This window comes from Dromiciops gliroides, chromosome 2 (assembly GCF_019393635.1).
Source record: "Dromiciops gliroides isolate mDroGli1 chromosome 2, mDroGli1.pri, whole genome shotgun sequence".
Classification (NCBI taxonomy): Eukaryota; Metazoa; Chordata; class Mammalia; order Microbiotheria; family Microbiotheriidae; genus Dromiciops; species Dromiciops gliroides.
Genome location: NC_057862.1, coordinates 606325869 through 606343064, shown reverse-complemented (window position 1 = coordinate 606343064; position 17196 = coordinate 606325869). Strand labels below are relative to the sequence as shown.

At 44.1% G+C, this 17196-nt stretch overlaps 1 protein-coding gene across 1 annotated transcript in view; it reads left to right on the top strand.

Annotated features, from left to right (window-relative positions):
* The first annotated feature begins 250 nt into the window (after window positions 1–250).
* PRKCE (protein kinase C epsilon) overlaps window positions 251–17196 on the top strand; it is a 667851-nt gene continuing 650905 nt past the window's right edge. Inside the window, 1 exon segment of the mRNA XM_043984305.1 lies at window positions 251–1668. Within this exon segment, the coding sequence (XP_043840240.1) occupies window positions 1321–1668 (348 nt within the window). The 5' untranslated portion in view covers window positions 251–1320.

The window sequence follows — 17196 nt, the reverse complement described above, 5'->3', positions numbered from 1 at the left end:
AGAGACAGACGGAGAGAGCTCGGGGGAGCGAGTGTCAGAGGCCGAGCTAGAACGGAGGGAGGTGGGGCTTAAAGCCGAAAGCTCCCGGAGCCCCAGCCCCAGCAGCTCCTAGTGAGTCCTGGGTTAGTGCCTGCCTGGCCTGTGAGGTGGAGCCCCAGCGGCGGCGGCGGCGGCTGCGGCGGCGGTGGCGGCGGCGGCTAGAGCTGCAGTAGCAGCGGTAACAGCAGCAGCAACAGCAGCAGCAGCAGCAGCAGCAGCGGCGGCGGCAGCAGCAGCAGCGGCGGCGGCAGCAGCAGCAGCAACAGCGGCAGCAGCAGCAGCAAAACAGACCTCCGAATCCTGTGCGGATGTAAGGTTCTTGGCTTTTGGCGTTTCTCGAATACAGACTGAGGGTGAAGAAGGGCAACGAGAAGGCAACGAGGGGTTGGGAGGAAGCAGTGGGAGTTGTGTGTGTGTATGCAGGGGAGGTGTGTGTGCATGTGTGGTTTGGGGTTTAAATTATTTTTTTAAACAGGATCACATCCTATCGACATGCATCTCTCTTTATATATATAACATTCCCCCTTTCATCTCCACCACACACACACACACACACACACACACACACACACACACACACACACACACACACACACACACACCCCTCCTTTCCTAAAGGCGCAGAAGCTGGATTTACAAGGAGGATCCTGGTCGAATTTTGTGTTGCATCCTTCCTCCCCTTCCCTGTTCCTTCCCCATTTCCCTAAATACCAAACACTCCCCATCAAAGTAACAATTTCCCGGGGATCATGCTTCTGAAAGGTAGGTAGGAGCTGGGCGCAGCGCCCACTCTTCCCCCCTCCCCCCAGTTCTATACACTGGGAGCATTAGAGAGACGAGGGTGAGCCTGTATAGTGTATATATTTACTGTCAATTTGCCGTAGGTGTGCTGCGGGGAGAGGAGAGAGATTTGATCCAAAGACGGACGTCCCCCAGCCCTCCCCGCATCCCCATCCCTACCCCCCTCTCTGTTTTCCGTTAGAAACCCAGCGAGGAAATACATGCACTCGCTTGGGAATCGCCACAGCCAGGGCGAAGCACTACAAGGTGTAGGTAGGGTGTAGGCGTGTGTGTGCGTGAGTGTAAGCCTGAGAGAGGTGGGCGGGAGAGGGGGGACCCGGGCGTCCCCGTCCCTCCCGCCCCAAGAAGACCCCACCGCACCAACCCTTCCTCCCAGCTCAGAGAGCCCTTGTTTATTTCTCGCCGAACTCTTGGGCTGAGTGACCCCGGCCCTTTTGCTCCCTATCCCGGCCCCCCACCCACACCGGCCCGCCTTCGACCATGGTAGTTTTCAATGGCCTCCTGAAGATCAAGATCTGTGAGGCCGTGAGCCTGAAACCCACAGCCTGGTCACTGCGCCATGCGGTGGGACCCCGGCCTCAGACGTTCCTCCTGGACCCTTACATCGCCCTCAATGTCGATGACTCGCGCATCGGACAGACGGCTACCAAGCAGAAGACGAACAGCCCGGCCTGGCACGATGAATTTGTCACCGACGTGTGCAACGGGCGCAAGATTGAACTGGCCGTCTTCCACGATGCCCCCATCGGGTACGACGACTTCGTTGCCAACTGCACCATCCAGTTTGAGGAGCTGTTGCAGAACGGGAGCCGCCACTTCGAGGACTGGGTGAGAGCGCGGGGGCGGGGGCGGAGTGCGTTAGGAGCACGGGCCGGGCCAGGGGCAGGGCGGGCTTCTCTGGACGAAGTGCTTGCATTGAAGTGAGCGCGGGTAGTTGGGTTTGGGCTCACTGCCTGATACCACGTGAGAGGGGCTCGGCTCCGGTGGATAGGCCACCTGCATTTTTAATGGGGAGAAAAGGGAGAGGCCTGGGACTAGGAAACTGAACCTGGAGAAGAGGAGACAGTGAGCTCCTTTATGCTTCCTTATTCCTGTTTCCCTCTTCCTCCCACTCTCCCTTGGTCCCCACCTCACCTCCATCCCAACTGGTTCACGTTGGGTTGGTTCCGTGTTCATGTCAGGGAACTCAGCAGTTTGTGGAGCTGGGGAACTAAAGTAAGGGAAGCCAAAGCTGGCCACCCAGCCCTGGTCCTCTGGTCACTCAGAGGGCTGGTGGCCCGGCTGTGGGGGAGGGTTCCCACCCCTGGCAGCCCCTGGAAAAGGCACGTGGCTCGCTATTCGCCTTACCACTTAAGGGGGGTACCCTGCTTGATTCATTTGTCTGAGGTCAAATAAATTCGGAGTGCAGGTGGTTCAGTGGCTCACTATTCGCCTTACCACTTAAGGGGGGTACCCTGCTCGATTCATTTGTCTGAGGTCAAATAAATTCGGAGTGCAGGTGGTTCAGTGGCTCACTATTCGCCTTACCACTTAAGGGGGGTACCCTGCTCGATTCATTTGTCTGAGGTCAAATAAATTCGGAGTGCAGGTGGTTCAGTGGCTCACTATTCGCCTTACCAGTTAAGGGGGGTACCCTGCTCGATTCATTTGTCTGAGGTCAAATAAATTCGGAGTGCAGGTGGTTCAGTGGCTCACTATTCGCCTTACCAGTTAAGGGGGGTACCCTGCTCGATTCATTTGTCTGAGGTCAAATAAATTCGGAGTGGAGGTGGTTCAGCTTTTCTAGTGGAAACCTATTCGTTGTTTTTTTAATCTGTTGCACGGTGGTTTGCTCATTTTCTGTTATCTGTGGATAGAAATGTGATCTGCTCCATGACACCCACCTCCTCTCCTGAGTCCCTGAAACATGAGCTGAGCCTGCTGTAAACAAATCTCAGAGATGCTACAAGCCCACCTAGAGTCTCTTTCTTGGACTGCCTGAAAAGGTTGTACTTGTGGGTAATAGAGTTTCTGTGCATCTCTAGTTAAAAGTTCCATTATTGCCCTATTTTATCTTTTAAGGTACTGTGCAATATGATACTTATTTCTAAGACTGAGGTCTAGTTGATTGGTGAAATTGTCAAAATATTAGAGTATTGGTAACAGGACTTGTCAATGTCATATCAGTTGAAATACATTCAACCTTGGCATTCAGAAAAAGGAGGGAGAAGCAAGCACAGTTAAGCTTCTGGCAGAGAAGTGTCAAATTCGGAATGGTTTTCTGTGTTTTCAGATCTTTCTACTTGTTTCCAGGGCAAAGCAGGCATGGAGATTTGTTTATATCTTCCATATTTATATTTATATTTTCCAGGCTTATTCATATTCTTAGCAACAGAGGGACAGATCTCTGTTTCCCAAACCTGAATTTAGAACGTTGGTAACATTCTGAGCTTCAGATTCAAAGACTTTCCTGTTTTATGATCCAACCTCCTAAGGGTCAAAAGTTGAATGTCAGCCACGGTTAGTGCTGTATCTATGTATTTTTATCCATATGGATCAGAACGGGACTTGGGGGGAAATGTGAGACTCTCTATGATGAATATAATGTAGACTGACAGAAACCAGGGTTACTGTGATTACAGGGAAGCTTCAGCAAGATTCCCCAGTAAAACCTGAGGAAGAATAGCAGCGGATACCTTGGAAAGCAGGGGTACTGATCTGGAAAAGTCAGAGCGTTTCTCTTCACCCTGTCCACAGTCCTTTCAAGCTCACACTTGGCCCTTAGTCTAGACATACTAGAAATAAACTCCATTTATTTGTCTGTGTATATAGTGGATGACTGAAAGGCTGTTTGATTCGAGGACCAGGCTCCGAATCTGCCAAACCTATGGCTTTGGATAGCTTTTTGGTGCTGGGCTTTGGTTTGACGAAAGGAGAGAGGGGGGCCCTACAGGAGGGAGTGCTGCTGTGTTTGTAGATGAAATGGACAGGACAATAGGGAGAGAATTCACTGCTCCTAGACAAACATGGCCGCTTACAAAAGAGTGTTCTGCATTCACAGGGTCAGACCTGTGGCTGGGGGAAGTCATCTTCACCAGTGGGTATGTATGGCTGGGAACTATCCATGATGGAGACATGAGAAGAGGCAGGGGATGGTGTTAAGGATCTGCAGGGGATGGTGAAGGATTCGGGGCACTGCTTCCCTGCCTTTGATCCCTGGAAAGCCCAGAATTTCTTCCCTTGGAGGGGAAGGCAACAGTCTGCCCCAGAGGCTCCTCAGTCCATTATCTATAGATGAATTCTGTTTCTCCTAATAATCATGGTTTGAGTCCGTTTGGCACAGCGTACTTTTCAAAACAGTTCCACGGACTGTTCTCATCCTGTCCCCCAGACCCTTCCCTCTTTTGAACTTTCCTTAGTGGTGAGTGTGCCACCCAATCTCAGTATCATCTTTAACTCTTTACTCACTCTCATCCCGTATATCAACATGTCACCAAACATCATCATTCCTCTCTTCCCAAGATCTCTCCTACATCCTTCTCTCTCCCCTCACATAGCCCTCATCACCTCTCTCCTGTACTACTGCAATAGACTTCTGCTTGCTTAGTCTTCTCATCAGGTGTCTTTCCACTCCAATCTAGTTGCCACACAGCTGCCAAAAAGATTTTCCTCATTTTCTCTGGGGTTCAATAGAAAAAGTCCTCTGTTCACATTTAAGGCTCTGCCTAACTTGGCGCCTCCCTAGTTTTCCAGTCTTCTTACACTTAACTGCCCCCTGAAAACTCTGCTAACCAGCTACAATGGCCTACTTTTTGTTCATCACTTGGCCACTGGTTATTGCCTCTCCTCACCTCTGTTCCATAGCTTTGCTGGCTTCTTGCAAGTTTCAACTCAAAGCCCACCTTCTGCCAAAACCTTTCCCCCTCCTCCTGTGTTGTTTAGTGTCTGACCCCTCTAAACCTGCCTTTCATTTATTCTGTTATTTTCACATTGTCTTCCTAATTAGAATGTCACCTCCTTGAAGGCAGGAACCATTTTTGCTCCTCCCCCATTTTGCATGCCTAGCACTTAGCAAAGTTCCTGGAATATAGTAAATGTTTAATAAATGTCAGTTGGTTGACTGAGTCATAACACTTGTGAGCTATGTAATGCAGGTGTTATATCCCGTTCAACAGAAGGCTAGAGAAGTTGTGACTTGCTATAATCACCAGGTGAGCCAATGATCAAGTTAAGATGAGAACCCAGATCTCCTAGTTTCTAGTTCACTGTTCTCTTCACTGACCCAGTCTACATTGCTTGATTTGTGGGTCTTATTAAGAAGGGAGCTGGCTCCTTTCCTCCTAAAGTTCCTCCAGTGTGAAAACAGATGACACAGATAATGAGGGCAACCTATGGGTGAAGCTATGGGGTTAATTGTAAACATACTGGCTAATATCTTCTCCTAAGACAGTTCAGTAACACTCCCAGAGAGATGGGCCATTAGAAAATGTCTAGGGATCTATCTAGGCCACTTGCTCTGGTGCTACTTCATCAGGAGTGGCTAAGTCCCTTCCAAAGAGGGGGGCTTAAAAAGGATCTATCATAGGTATAGAGAGAAGGGAAGGTTGCAAGCATTTATTAGACACTGTATGCCAGTCACTGTGCTAAGTACTTTTATAAATATCTCATTCGGGGGCAGCTAGGTGTCACAGTGGATAAAGCGGCAGCCCTGAATTTAGGAGGACCTGAGTTCAAATCCAGCCTCAGACACTTGACACTTACTAGCTGTGTGATCCAGGGCAAGTCGCTTAACCTTCATTGCCTCGCAAAATAATAATAATAATAATAATAATAACAAATTTCATTTTATCCTCACGACAGTTCTGTGATGTAGGGGCTATTTTGTGATTTGTCCAGGATTATATTGCTAATAAGTGATTGAAGCTTCTGCATTTGAACTCAGGTCTTCCTGACTGAGGCTTGGCCCTCTCTTACAGTTTAGAAAGTCCTTTCATCCAGTCCTTTAATTTTGCAGACAAGGAAACTGAGACTCAGAGAGGTTAAATGATTTGCTTGAGATCACAAGGCTCCTTAGTGTCAGAGCAGGACTTTGGAGGGGACATTTTCCCAGCCACAGTTTAACATTTTTTTTTCACCACTTAACATTTAATTTATCTCAACCAGTCTTTAGTAGCAAGGGGAATTCTCAAAAAGGAATTTACCATGTGTCCAGAGGACACACTCCTTTCCATTAAGATAATCTTGTCTTTGTTGTTGGATTTGTTTATTTGTTTTTGTCTGAACCTTTCATTTAATCAGTGTAAAGATCTACCAGTATGGAAAAACCCTCTACCAATATAGATTGGTAATTGCAATTTGTAGTCTTAAACTTTCCTTGGGGGCACTGAGAGGATAAGTAACATTCCTTCAGTCTGTGTGTATCTGCCGTGACATTTGAACCTAGGTCTTGCTGATTCTAAGCTTGTTTCTGTAAGAACTAGATGCTTCTTTTTCACAGAGTAGATTGATTAGCCTCCACCCATTCCTTTCTCCACTCTAGATATCCCCGATAGTATTCTAGTTCTCAGAAAGCCCGATTAGAACAATATCGCTTAATGAACACATTGGGTAAACCAGAAACCTCATGTATCTGTAGGGATTCGTACCTTGGCCTCTTTTTTGGTGAATAACTTGTTCTCAGTGGCTTAAATCAAATATCCCCAGCCTGGTTTTTGTTCCCTCTTTTCTTCCCTCCCTATTATCTGACCCCATACTATTTTTCTATGCTCTTTCCCACTGAATTCTAACATTCCATAAAGGCCTGATGTCCACTTTCACTGTTCACCTCACATAGAATCACTGAAGGTTAGAGCTGGAAGAGATGTTAGAAGTCTTCTAGCAGGAAGGAAGGAAACAAGCCTGTACACTGCTGGACATTGTGCTAAGTGCTTTACAAATATTATTATTTCTTTTGTTTTGTTTTGTTTGCCGTCCAATGAGGGTTAAGTGACTTCCCCAGGGTCACACAGCTAGTGTCAAGTGTCTGAGGTCGGATTTGAACTCGGGTCCTCCTGAATCCAGGGCAGGTGCTTTATCCACTGGGCCACCTAGCTGTCCATTATTACTTCTTGTGATATTCACATAGCTATTAAGTATCTTTGGTTAGATTTGAATTCAGGTCTTCCTTGCCTGCAAGTCCTGTACTCTGTCCTCTGTATTGCCAGCTGCCTCAGATAATATTCATGTTCCTCCCTTTGTGCCTTTATTCATACTGTCCCCTGCTTGGAATGCCAGTTTTCAAGGTTCAGGTTCTTCTATAAAACCTTTGAACTATAGCACTCACTGTCTGTACCACACCTTTAGGCACCTCCTCATTTATTCTCTTTGAGGACTTGGCTCTGTCTTCTCTTGTCTTGCCCAGGGCTGGGCATCTGTACTCTCTACTACATAATTGAATAGAATTGAATTTTAAGGAGCAATTGGAGAAGCATTTCCTTGGTACTCTGTAAAACCCTTCTTGTCATTTGGGTGTTTCAGTCACTGACCCCTGACAAAATGTGGGGAAACTGAGTGAAAAGTGACCCTGTTTTAGAAGTAAGAGGCCCTAGACTTATTCACTGCTTCCTAGGGTTGTGCCTCCTCCACGAAGCCCTCCCTAGTTGACAACAGTGCTGATGAACAAGAATGTACTGTGCCCTTAGACGTGGGTTACAAAGACAAAAACAAGATAGTCTCTGTTCTGAAGGAGTTTATATTCTGTTGTGGGGAAGCAGTAGGTACATAAAAAATGAAATATAAAACATATGCATAGTAATTTTCCTGAGGGACAAGGCTTAGGTCCAAAATAAAGGACAATTTGTTAACACTAGAACAAGGACCAGACTGCCCAGTGGGTAGGGTCAGGGTGGCATCAAGACGTTGGAGAGTTGCATATGACATGGATGGTTAAGACACTGTAGTGGCTAGGGAAGGAAAAATAAGTCTATAGAGCTTCCAAATCAGAATCACTGGGATTCTCTGTGTAAAAAATGGTTATACTCTTTACAGTATCAGAGATCATGTTGATTTTCAATCCTAAAACAAGAGGTAGAAAGCCTAGGGTTGGTGGTGCTGGTGGGATATATGTGTGGCAGGGCAGATGGTGAGAATGGGGTCATAACTGATAGGAAAGGGAGGGCTTGATGGAATCACGGGGCCTGGATAATTATAAAGGGGTGAGGCTTGTTTGAGGTAAGCCCCTTCCCCTCTCAACGAGTTCAGATTTCTTCAGCTTCCACAATCTCTTCCTGAATTCTCATAGCATCTTTGCCACTCAGTACAATGTTTACTCATATGCCACCTTAAGGAAAAAAGCTGTTCCGTTATTATGCCTATAACATAGAGAATTAATTTTCCCGGGAGGTTGTCAATCTCTAGATACCATTGGATAATGAGAATGTTGGCATCAGAGGGTATGTGCCACCCCAGGTACAAAATGGCACTGAAGATCACCACCTGACCTTCCCTTGTCTCACATCCTCCCAGTATGTTAACTGGTATAGACTGAATAGAGGCTTCCTGGGTTAGTGGATGCAGTGTTAGATTTGGAGTTAGGAAGGTCTTAGTTCAGATCTGGCCTTTAATACCTCTTTCCCATGCTTGGAATGTATTCCTTCCTTACTTTTGCCCCTTGAAACCCTGTAGCTCCCTTCAGGACTCAGCTCAAGTATTTATATTCCTGCTCAATCCCATAAACATGTTTTAAAGCACCTACTATGTACCAGGCAGCTAATAAAGGGCCTCCTTATTGTACACAATAGGAAGGAGACTTACGGCACTCATTAGCCCAAGAGGTATTATAGGCTATAAACAGAATCAGGTTCAAGCATTTTTGGATGATGGATTTGCAAAGGGTTGTAGGAGAGGAGAAGCTGCATGGTATAGGGGATAGAATGCTGGGCTCGGAGGCTCACAGGCCTGGAGGCTTGGGGTGAAGTTCTGTCTCTTACATTCCTTAGTTGTGTGAACCAGTCAGGTTATACCTAAAGCAACTCTATAGATGGGTTGGTTGTTTAGAGGATGATCCTCTGCCAACAAAATCACAGGTTCTTGGTGTAATGTATGGAGGGAGATGAATTATTTGGGTATGTCACTAAACTGATTTCAGTTGTCCCAGATCATCACCTGCTTGAGGGCAGAGAGATTGGAGATGGGGCCCAAGATTACACTGGTATATAGAACTCCAGGATGAAGAAACTCTATCAGTGTAGCCAGACATCTTCTCTGCAGGTGAGAGCCAGCGACACTTTGCCTGAAGCTGTGAGAGGTTGTGACAAGCCAGGGTCGCCCAGCCAGTGTGTCTCAAAGGCAGGACTTGGACCTGGGGCTTCCTCTTTTTCCAAGCTGGCTCTCTAGCCATCATTCTATACAGCTTCTGTCTTCTCTATTTTCTTGAGATCAGAGGAAATGACTCATTTATGTTTGCATCTTCCCTTGCACCTAGCTTGATATTATATTAATCACATAGTAGGTGCTTAATAAAGAAATAAAGGTGTGCTGAATGAATGAATGAAAGAAGGTAAACCCTACCTCATTGTCTCCATCAGAGATAGAATCTTGGTCAAATGGGACCATCAGGCTCATTGCAACAGACTAATAAAATCTTATTGCTTCAAAGGATCTTAGAAAGCATCTAGAGAACGGGGCATAGTCCTCATTTTGCAAAGGAAATGAAAATCAATAGAGGAACAATGACTTATCTGAGGTCATATGTAACATGGTTCAATAGAAAGAATGCTGACTGGATCTGGAGTCCAAGGACCTGGGTTCAAATTCTGATCTTGCTACTTACCTATGTGATTTTGGGAAAGTGACTTACTGCCCTGGGCTTCAGTTTTCTCATCTCTAAAAGGGGTAGGGATTGGTCCAGATCAGGGACCTGTGGTCTGCAAGTTTGCTTTAAAAAACTATTGTGATAATTATATTTCTTTCTTCCTTCCTTCCTTTCTTTCCTTCCTTCCTTCCTCCCTTCTTTCTTTTTTTTGCGGGACAATGAGGGTTAAGTGACTTGCCCAGGGTCACACAGCTAGTAAGTGTCAAGTGTCTGAGGCCGGATTTCAACTCAGGTCCTCCTGAATCCAGGGTGGTGCTTTATCAACTGTGCCACCTAGCTGCCCCCAATAATTATATTTTGATATAATTGATTTCCTTTGCAATCTTTATATATACATACATACACACACACACTTATATGTGTATATATATACACATACACATATATATTAGGCATTTAAAAATATTATTCTAAGAAAGGGACCTATCGATATCACCAGACTGATAAATGGGTCCATGACACAAAATGGTTAAGAATTCTTAGTTTAGATCATTCCTAACATTCCCCCCAGCTTTGTAGAAATCCTATGTTACTTGTATAACACTTTCCTAATAATAACTCAGTAAGGTGTAGGAAATGTGAAATTATCCCCATTTTATAAATGAGGAAACTGAGGCCCTTCAAAGTTAAGTGCCTGGGCTCATGGTTATGCAGCTAGCCAGTGCTTTAGGTATAATTCAAGGCCAGGTTTTGATGCTAAGCCCAGCACTGTCTTCACTTGTTTGTCTATCATTTTGTCCCATTGCAATGATCTCTTACATCCCAAGAAACTGATACGTCGTCAGAGGTAGGACTGGATCCCACAGACCTTGATTCCTAGTATAGGAATTTTTCCTTTCAGGAGTAAGTCAGGAGACTTGGATCTGGTCCTGACTAATTGTACACCCTCAGAATAATCATTTAATTTGGAGAGGCTGTCTTGTGCCATGTTGCTAATTGGTACTCTTACTTAATTCTTAACGTGTATCTATTGTTCCCCCACCCCAACCTTCCCAGCTTTTACTTTCTCTTAGATTGTAAACTCCTTGAGGGCAGGGACTTTCTTTTTCCTCTTGTGTGTATCCTAGTGCCTGGCACATAGTAGGCACTTCAATGTTTATTGACTAATTTTATAACCTTTACGGTTGGCTGAGATATGATGACTAAGGACCTAGTTGGAAGAAAGAAGGGTCTATAAATGAGATCTGCAGACTCATAATGTGAAGCCTGTAGATGACACTAATCAGAGATTTAGAGTTGGGAGGCCTTATAGGTCAACTACTTCCAAGCCCTTCATTTTATAGATAAGGAACTGAGGACCCAGAGGAGTCCAGCGTCCTACCCAAGGTCACACAGGTAGCTAGGAGCAGAACCAAGAGCAGAACCCCAGGGCCCCCTAATTCTACAGCCAGACCACTTCCTTTTATACCCCTGGAATGCAGTGTCCATCTTGAAAATGCACAGAAATGCTCACTTTAGAATATAGTGAGGTAGAAGCCAGAGTCCCTGAGATCATATCACCTAGGCAGTTAGTCACCTGTTCTATAGAAAAGCTTCTTCAACTGTGGGTTGAGACCTCATGTGAAAATTTGAAGTATGAAAATTTTGGCAACAGTAAAAAGGTTATGTATACCTATTTTATATACCTATGTCCCCAGGGTTGTGTAAAAAATTTTCAGGAGAAAAGAAGTCATGAGTGGAAAAAGTTTAAGAAGGCCTGCTTCAGGTGGATGTGTTTTAGTCCCCAAAATAGCCTGGAAAGGACATCTAGACAATTGTTTTCCACTCTCCCCATTCCCCCCCATAGTGCCTAGGCCATTGTCCCACACAGAGTCAGTATTTAGTCTCTGGTATTTACCAACTGAATTGATTTTAAAAAAGATTTCATTTTAAAAAGGTATATGTCATTGAAGTTTTCTAGGTACCTGAGGACTTACTACATGGAGGTGACATTTTCTGCTCAAGTCTTGTGACTTTTCATTTGTTTTCCTCCAACGCACGCTGAGGTTCTTGCTGCTTTTTTATTAGAGTGGAACCTCATATAGGGATAATGACATTAAACACAGCTTTCATCACATCACCCGCCTCAAAAACCTGCAGTGTTGCCTGGCACTTTGAGGATAAAATCCAAACTTCTTAACCTGCCATTCTGAGCCTTCCAGAGCCTGACTCTTGCCTGCCTTTAGAGCCTTATCTTCCTGGTAGTCCCCAGCAGGCTGCTTTCCTCAGTCTTTTCATACTTGTCTGGTAATTTCCTTCCTCTGAGATTTTTCTTGTGCCATTCTAGCTTTTTTTGTGTGTGCATTCTAGCCATTCCAGGATGCCCTTCTGCTTTCTTCTCTTTTAAAACTTACCTTCAAACCTAATGCAATGGGGGCAGCTAGGTGGCACAATGGATAAAGCAGTGGCCCTGGATTCAGGAGGACCTGAGTTCAAATCCAGCCTCAGACACTTGACACTAGCTGTGTAACCCTGGGCAAGTCACTTAGCCCTTATTCCCCCCCCCCCAAATCTAATGCAAATCCTTCCTTTTCTGAGAAGCTTTTTCCCAGGCTGCACTATGACTCTTTCTTTTGCAAACTCCTATTAGAATACCACACACACACATATTTTTTAAAAATTATTTTTAGTTTGAAATTAAAATAGAACAAGGACAATTAAAATTGAATTAAAATTTATTTTTATTTTTGAACTTACAATGTAACAAGAATAAATAAATAAAATTGAATTATAAAATGATTTTTATTTCAAACTTAAAATGTAACAATAACTAAAATCAAAATAATAAAAATGATTTAAATTTTGTTAAATATTTCCTAATTTCTTCTGAAATTTTTTTAACAATCATTTCTAAAAATTTCGAGTTCCAAATTCTCTCTCCCTCCCTCCGGCCCTTTCCCCCTCCTTGAGAAGGGCAGCAATTTGATATTGATTATACATGACAACACACATTTCTTTCTCCTTAAAAGAGATACAGAAATAAAAAAGATAAGACTGATCTCTGCCCTGGAGGAGCTTACAGCCTACTAGGGAGAGATAAGACTTTTTTTGTTGTTGTCCTTGTTGTTGTTCAGATTTTTCCTTTTTTCTGAAGATGGAGAAGTCTGTAACTGATAAATCTTTGAGAGCTGTTGTTGCCTGGGGGAACTGAGTAAGGTTAAGGGACATGCCCTTGATCACATAACCAGGATGTGTGAGAACCTTCTCTACCGACTGATAGAATTTAGGACTTAGTAGAGGAATCCTGGAGAGTTGCCTGAGGTGCTTTGAGATCAAGTGATTTGCTCAAGGTCCTATAGCAAGAAAGTATCGGAGACAAAATTTGAACCCAGGGATTTTTTTTTTTACTTCAAGACAGACCCTCCATCCACCTCCATACTTTGTCTTAAGCATGTAGTAATAACAAAAATAGCTAATATTTATATGGTGCTTACTGTGTGCCGGGCAAGGTGCTAAGTGTTTTACAATTATTATCTCATTTGATCCTCACAATAACCCCGATATACTCATTTTACAGATGAGGAAACTGAGGCAAATGGAGGCTTGTGTGTACAAACATGTATTTACATATAGGTACTTGTATGCATGTGCACAGATTATATTTCTTTGTATGCTGTCTTTCCCTTTTGATTGTAAGCTTCTTGTATCCCCAGGATTTAGCAAAGTGCATGGCTCACAATAGGTGCTTCTTCTTGTTACATCATTTCAGTCATGTCTGACTTTCCATGACACCATTTGGGGTTTTTTGTTTGTTTGTTTTTGTTTTTTGGTGAGGCAGTTGTGGTTAAGTGACTTGCCCAGGGTCACACAGCTAGTGTTAAGTATCTGAGTTCAGATTTGAACTCAGATCCTCCTGACTCCAGGGCCTGTGCTCTATTCACTGCACCACCTAGCTGCCCCTTGGGGTTTGTTTTGTTTTGTTTTTGCGGGGCAATGGTGGTTAAGTGACTTGCCCAGGGTCACACAGCTAGTAAGTGTCAAGTGTCTGTCTGAGGCCAGATTTGAACTCAGGTACTCCTGAATCCAGGGCCGGTGCTTTATCCACTGTGCTATCTAGCCGCCCCCTTGGGGTTTTCTTGAGAAAGATACTGGAGTGGTTTGCCATTTCATTCTCCAGTTAATTTTATAGATGAGGAAACTGAGGCAAACAGGGTTAAGAGACTTTCCCGGGGTCACACAGCTAAGTGTCTGAGGCTGACCCCAGGAGGACCACCTAGTTGCCCAGTAGGTGCTTGATAAATGTTTATTGCATATGATGTATTCCCTTCAGTGGACAGAATCGGGTATTTTAAAAACCCCACAACGTTTATTTAATGCTTGGTCTAGTAGTAACCTTTATTGACTAATCCAGTTTAATTTTGTGTGTATGAAATGTAATTGAGGGCTGAGGGGAAGAAAGAAACACTGAAAATGTAAGGGCCAGATCTTAGAAGTCTGGATATTTCTCCTTCTTGCAAAGAAGATGGCTTCAGTTTGTCCTCTGCTGCTTTTTAAAAAAGCATTTGTGGACCAATGGATACTTGTTAAGCAGCAACAGTTTGCTTATTTATTTATCACCAACCCAGCTTTACCGCTAATTAGTTATGTGACCTTGAACAAATTACTTAACCTTTTCTGAGTCTTGGTTTTTTTACTTGTAAGGTGGGGATAACAACAACAAAAACTTATGTCTAGTGCTTCCCAAAGGGCTTCGTTCACATGACATCATCCCCATTTTATAGATGAGGAAACAGAGATTCAGATGAAGTGCCTTGTCCAGGGTCACACAGGCACTAAGTAAGAGAGTCCAGGTTCAGAACTAGGTTTTCATACTTCCAGATCGGTGTTCCTTCCCCTTCACACAGCCTGTTCTGTCTGTCTGTCTCACAAGATGGTTGTAAGTTTGAAATGAGATGGTGGAATTAAAAATTCTATGAAAGGAGGTAAATTGTTTTAGACATTTAAGCAATAATTGGTTAGAATTTGGGAGAGGGCATGTTTGAGGTCTTTTTATCTGCAGTTTCCAGACAGGGAAACTGAGGTCAACTAGTTGATAAATATGGCAGATGGCAGGCTAGTTTAAAACTGATTTCCCATGCTTCTTGCTGAGCCCCTGAAATCAAACTGTACTTGAATTTCTCATCAGAATATCTTCCTTAGCTTTTCCCATCCTATAAATTTCCTTGCCACCCCTGCTAGTCTCCACCCCCAAATTACCCTGCACTTATTTTATATATATGTAATTTGTGTTCATATTGGCTTCCCCCTCATATGTAGATTCTTTGAGAGAAGGGACTGTTTTGTTTTTGTCTTTGCGTTCTCGGTGCCCAGCGGGGTGCCCAGAACACAGTAGGGACTTAATAAATGATTGTTAATTGATTAAGATTAAAATAGCAAGTGAGAGTTATAAAGCTCCTTCACCAAGAAATTCCAACCTCTGGACCCCCAAGTAGAGCAGAGCTCAGCATCTCTTCCCCTTCACCTCCTTATCCACTTTTCCCTTCACCTCCCCAGTTTATCATTGTTTATTGAATTGACTATGCACAGAACACCATAAGGCAAACTATTTTAAGGGGTAAGGGGGAGGAAGGCAGATAAGACAGAGATTCTGGAACAAGCAGGAAAATGGTGTCATGAGGCTGTCACCTTATGGAGCGGAGCCAGGCTCAGCAGTTTTCCTCCCAAGGTTCCTCCACAGGACATATCTCTTTATTCACCACCCAAAGAGCCAGATTCTTTCTAGATTCTTTCAGGCTTTCTATTTCTCTTAGAAGAGGGAATCAGGTACCTTTGGAAGATGGATTAAGATCCTTTGGATGCTGGGAGATGATGTAGTGATCAGAAACCAGAACCTAGTCATCAGATTGTTTTACAAAGAATTCAGGGGGCTGAGTGAACTGACCTCAGTCTAATTCAGTGTAGGCAGTATTTCTGGGGTGCCTTTTATGTCCCTGACACAGCTGGACACTGTGGAGGAAATAGGAGAAGAAGGCATGGTACCTGACCTTCAGGTATGTAACATGCACACGTGAAACGGAGAACAACGTAAAAGAGATTAAAAACAAGGGGCCAACTAAAATATGATTTGGGGTTGGCATGGATGTTTCATACAATGAGCCTCACTGCCTGCCTCAGCTCAGAAGTTGTTTCCCGGTGAACAGGCCCACCCACCTACAGACAGAGGCAGAGATGGGAGAACCTGCTCTCTCCTCCTTTGTGTGTGTATGTGTGGGGGGAGATAGAATTTGAGGTATGAAAGTTCTCTGTGTGTCCTTTCAGATTTTAAGTGGATTAGTGTTTCTGATGTGGCATTCTGTGGTATGTTTGTGTGTTTTTACCGGACCCTACTCCATGTGTGTGTGTGTGTGTGTGTGTGTGTGTGTGTGCGCGCGCGTGCAAATATGGGACAAAAGGTTTTATAGAGAGAGTTCTTCTTGATTCTGAAGAAATAATAACAATGACTCACATTTATATAACAATTTATGCCCTTTCTCACAACAGCCTTGGAAGGTAGATAGTGCAATTTTGTGGGGTTTTTTTTGGGGGGGGGGGTGGAGAGGCAATTTGGGAACTCCCTCTGATAGTGCAGATTAGCATTTAAGAGATTTAGAGAGCTGCTAGAGGTCAAGGAACTTTCCCAGAATCCCATAGTTAATGACTATATCACCAGCAGAACTCGAACCCTGGTCTTCCGGACTCCAAGGCTGGTCCTCTATCCACTCTGTTGACTGCCTCTCAGGGATTGTTATTATTACCTCATTTGATAGATGAGAAAACTGAGGTTCAGAGAGGTCCAGTCTCTTGCCTACCACCACATAAATGGGAAGTAGTAGAGTATGGACCCAAACCCAGGACCAGGGCTCTTTCTACTATTACCATGTCGTGTTTCCCGGATTGTATTAGCATCCTGGTGTCTGGAACATAGTAGGTGCTTACTAAACACTTGCTGACTGATTGATCCAGGAATTTCACAGCATTGAATGATCATTCCTGCCTGCTGGTCTATGTCCATATGAACAATGGTGAGACAGGGTATAACACTTTATACTTAAAACTGGGGTTTTCCCCCTCCATTTGATGATATCATTTGATGGTATGTAGATAAACAGTTAGTATTATCCCCACTTGGCAGACAAAGGAACCTAGACTTGAGAGAGTTAAATAGCAAGGCTGCTGGTAAAGACAGATCAGAACTCTGGTCACCAAATTCTTAGCCCCGTGATTGATTTCCTCCATGTGCCTTTTTGTCTGTCTGTCATCACCATCAGTGGTTTTCAGGACCTCTCCTGGGGTAGTTTTAAGGAATCCTTTATAAAAATAACATCTTTAGAAATTACATTTTCCATAGGCATAGATGGTTTGTAATCTGCATTATGGGAACTAAGAGATCTCACTAATTCATTTGGTTTACTAAAGTTGTTTTATGCCCCTTATTTCGATCTATCTTGATAAACTTCAGCCCCTGGAATCTTTTCTGTGGAGGATTGCTTTACCCCTTTATTTTTGTTGCTCTAAGTTCAATTCATGGCAATTTTCTGTTTGTGGAGGAAATCTGGAGACTTGGGAAA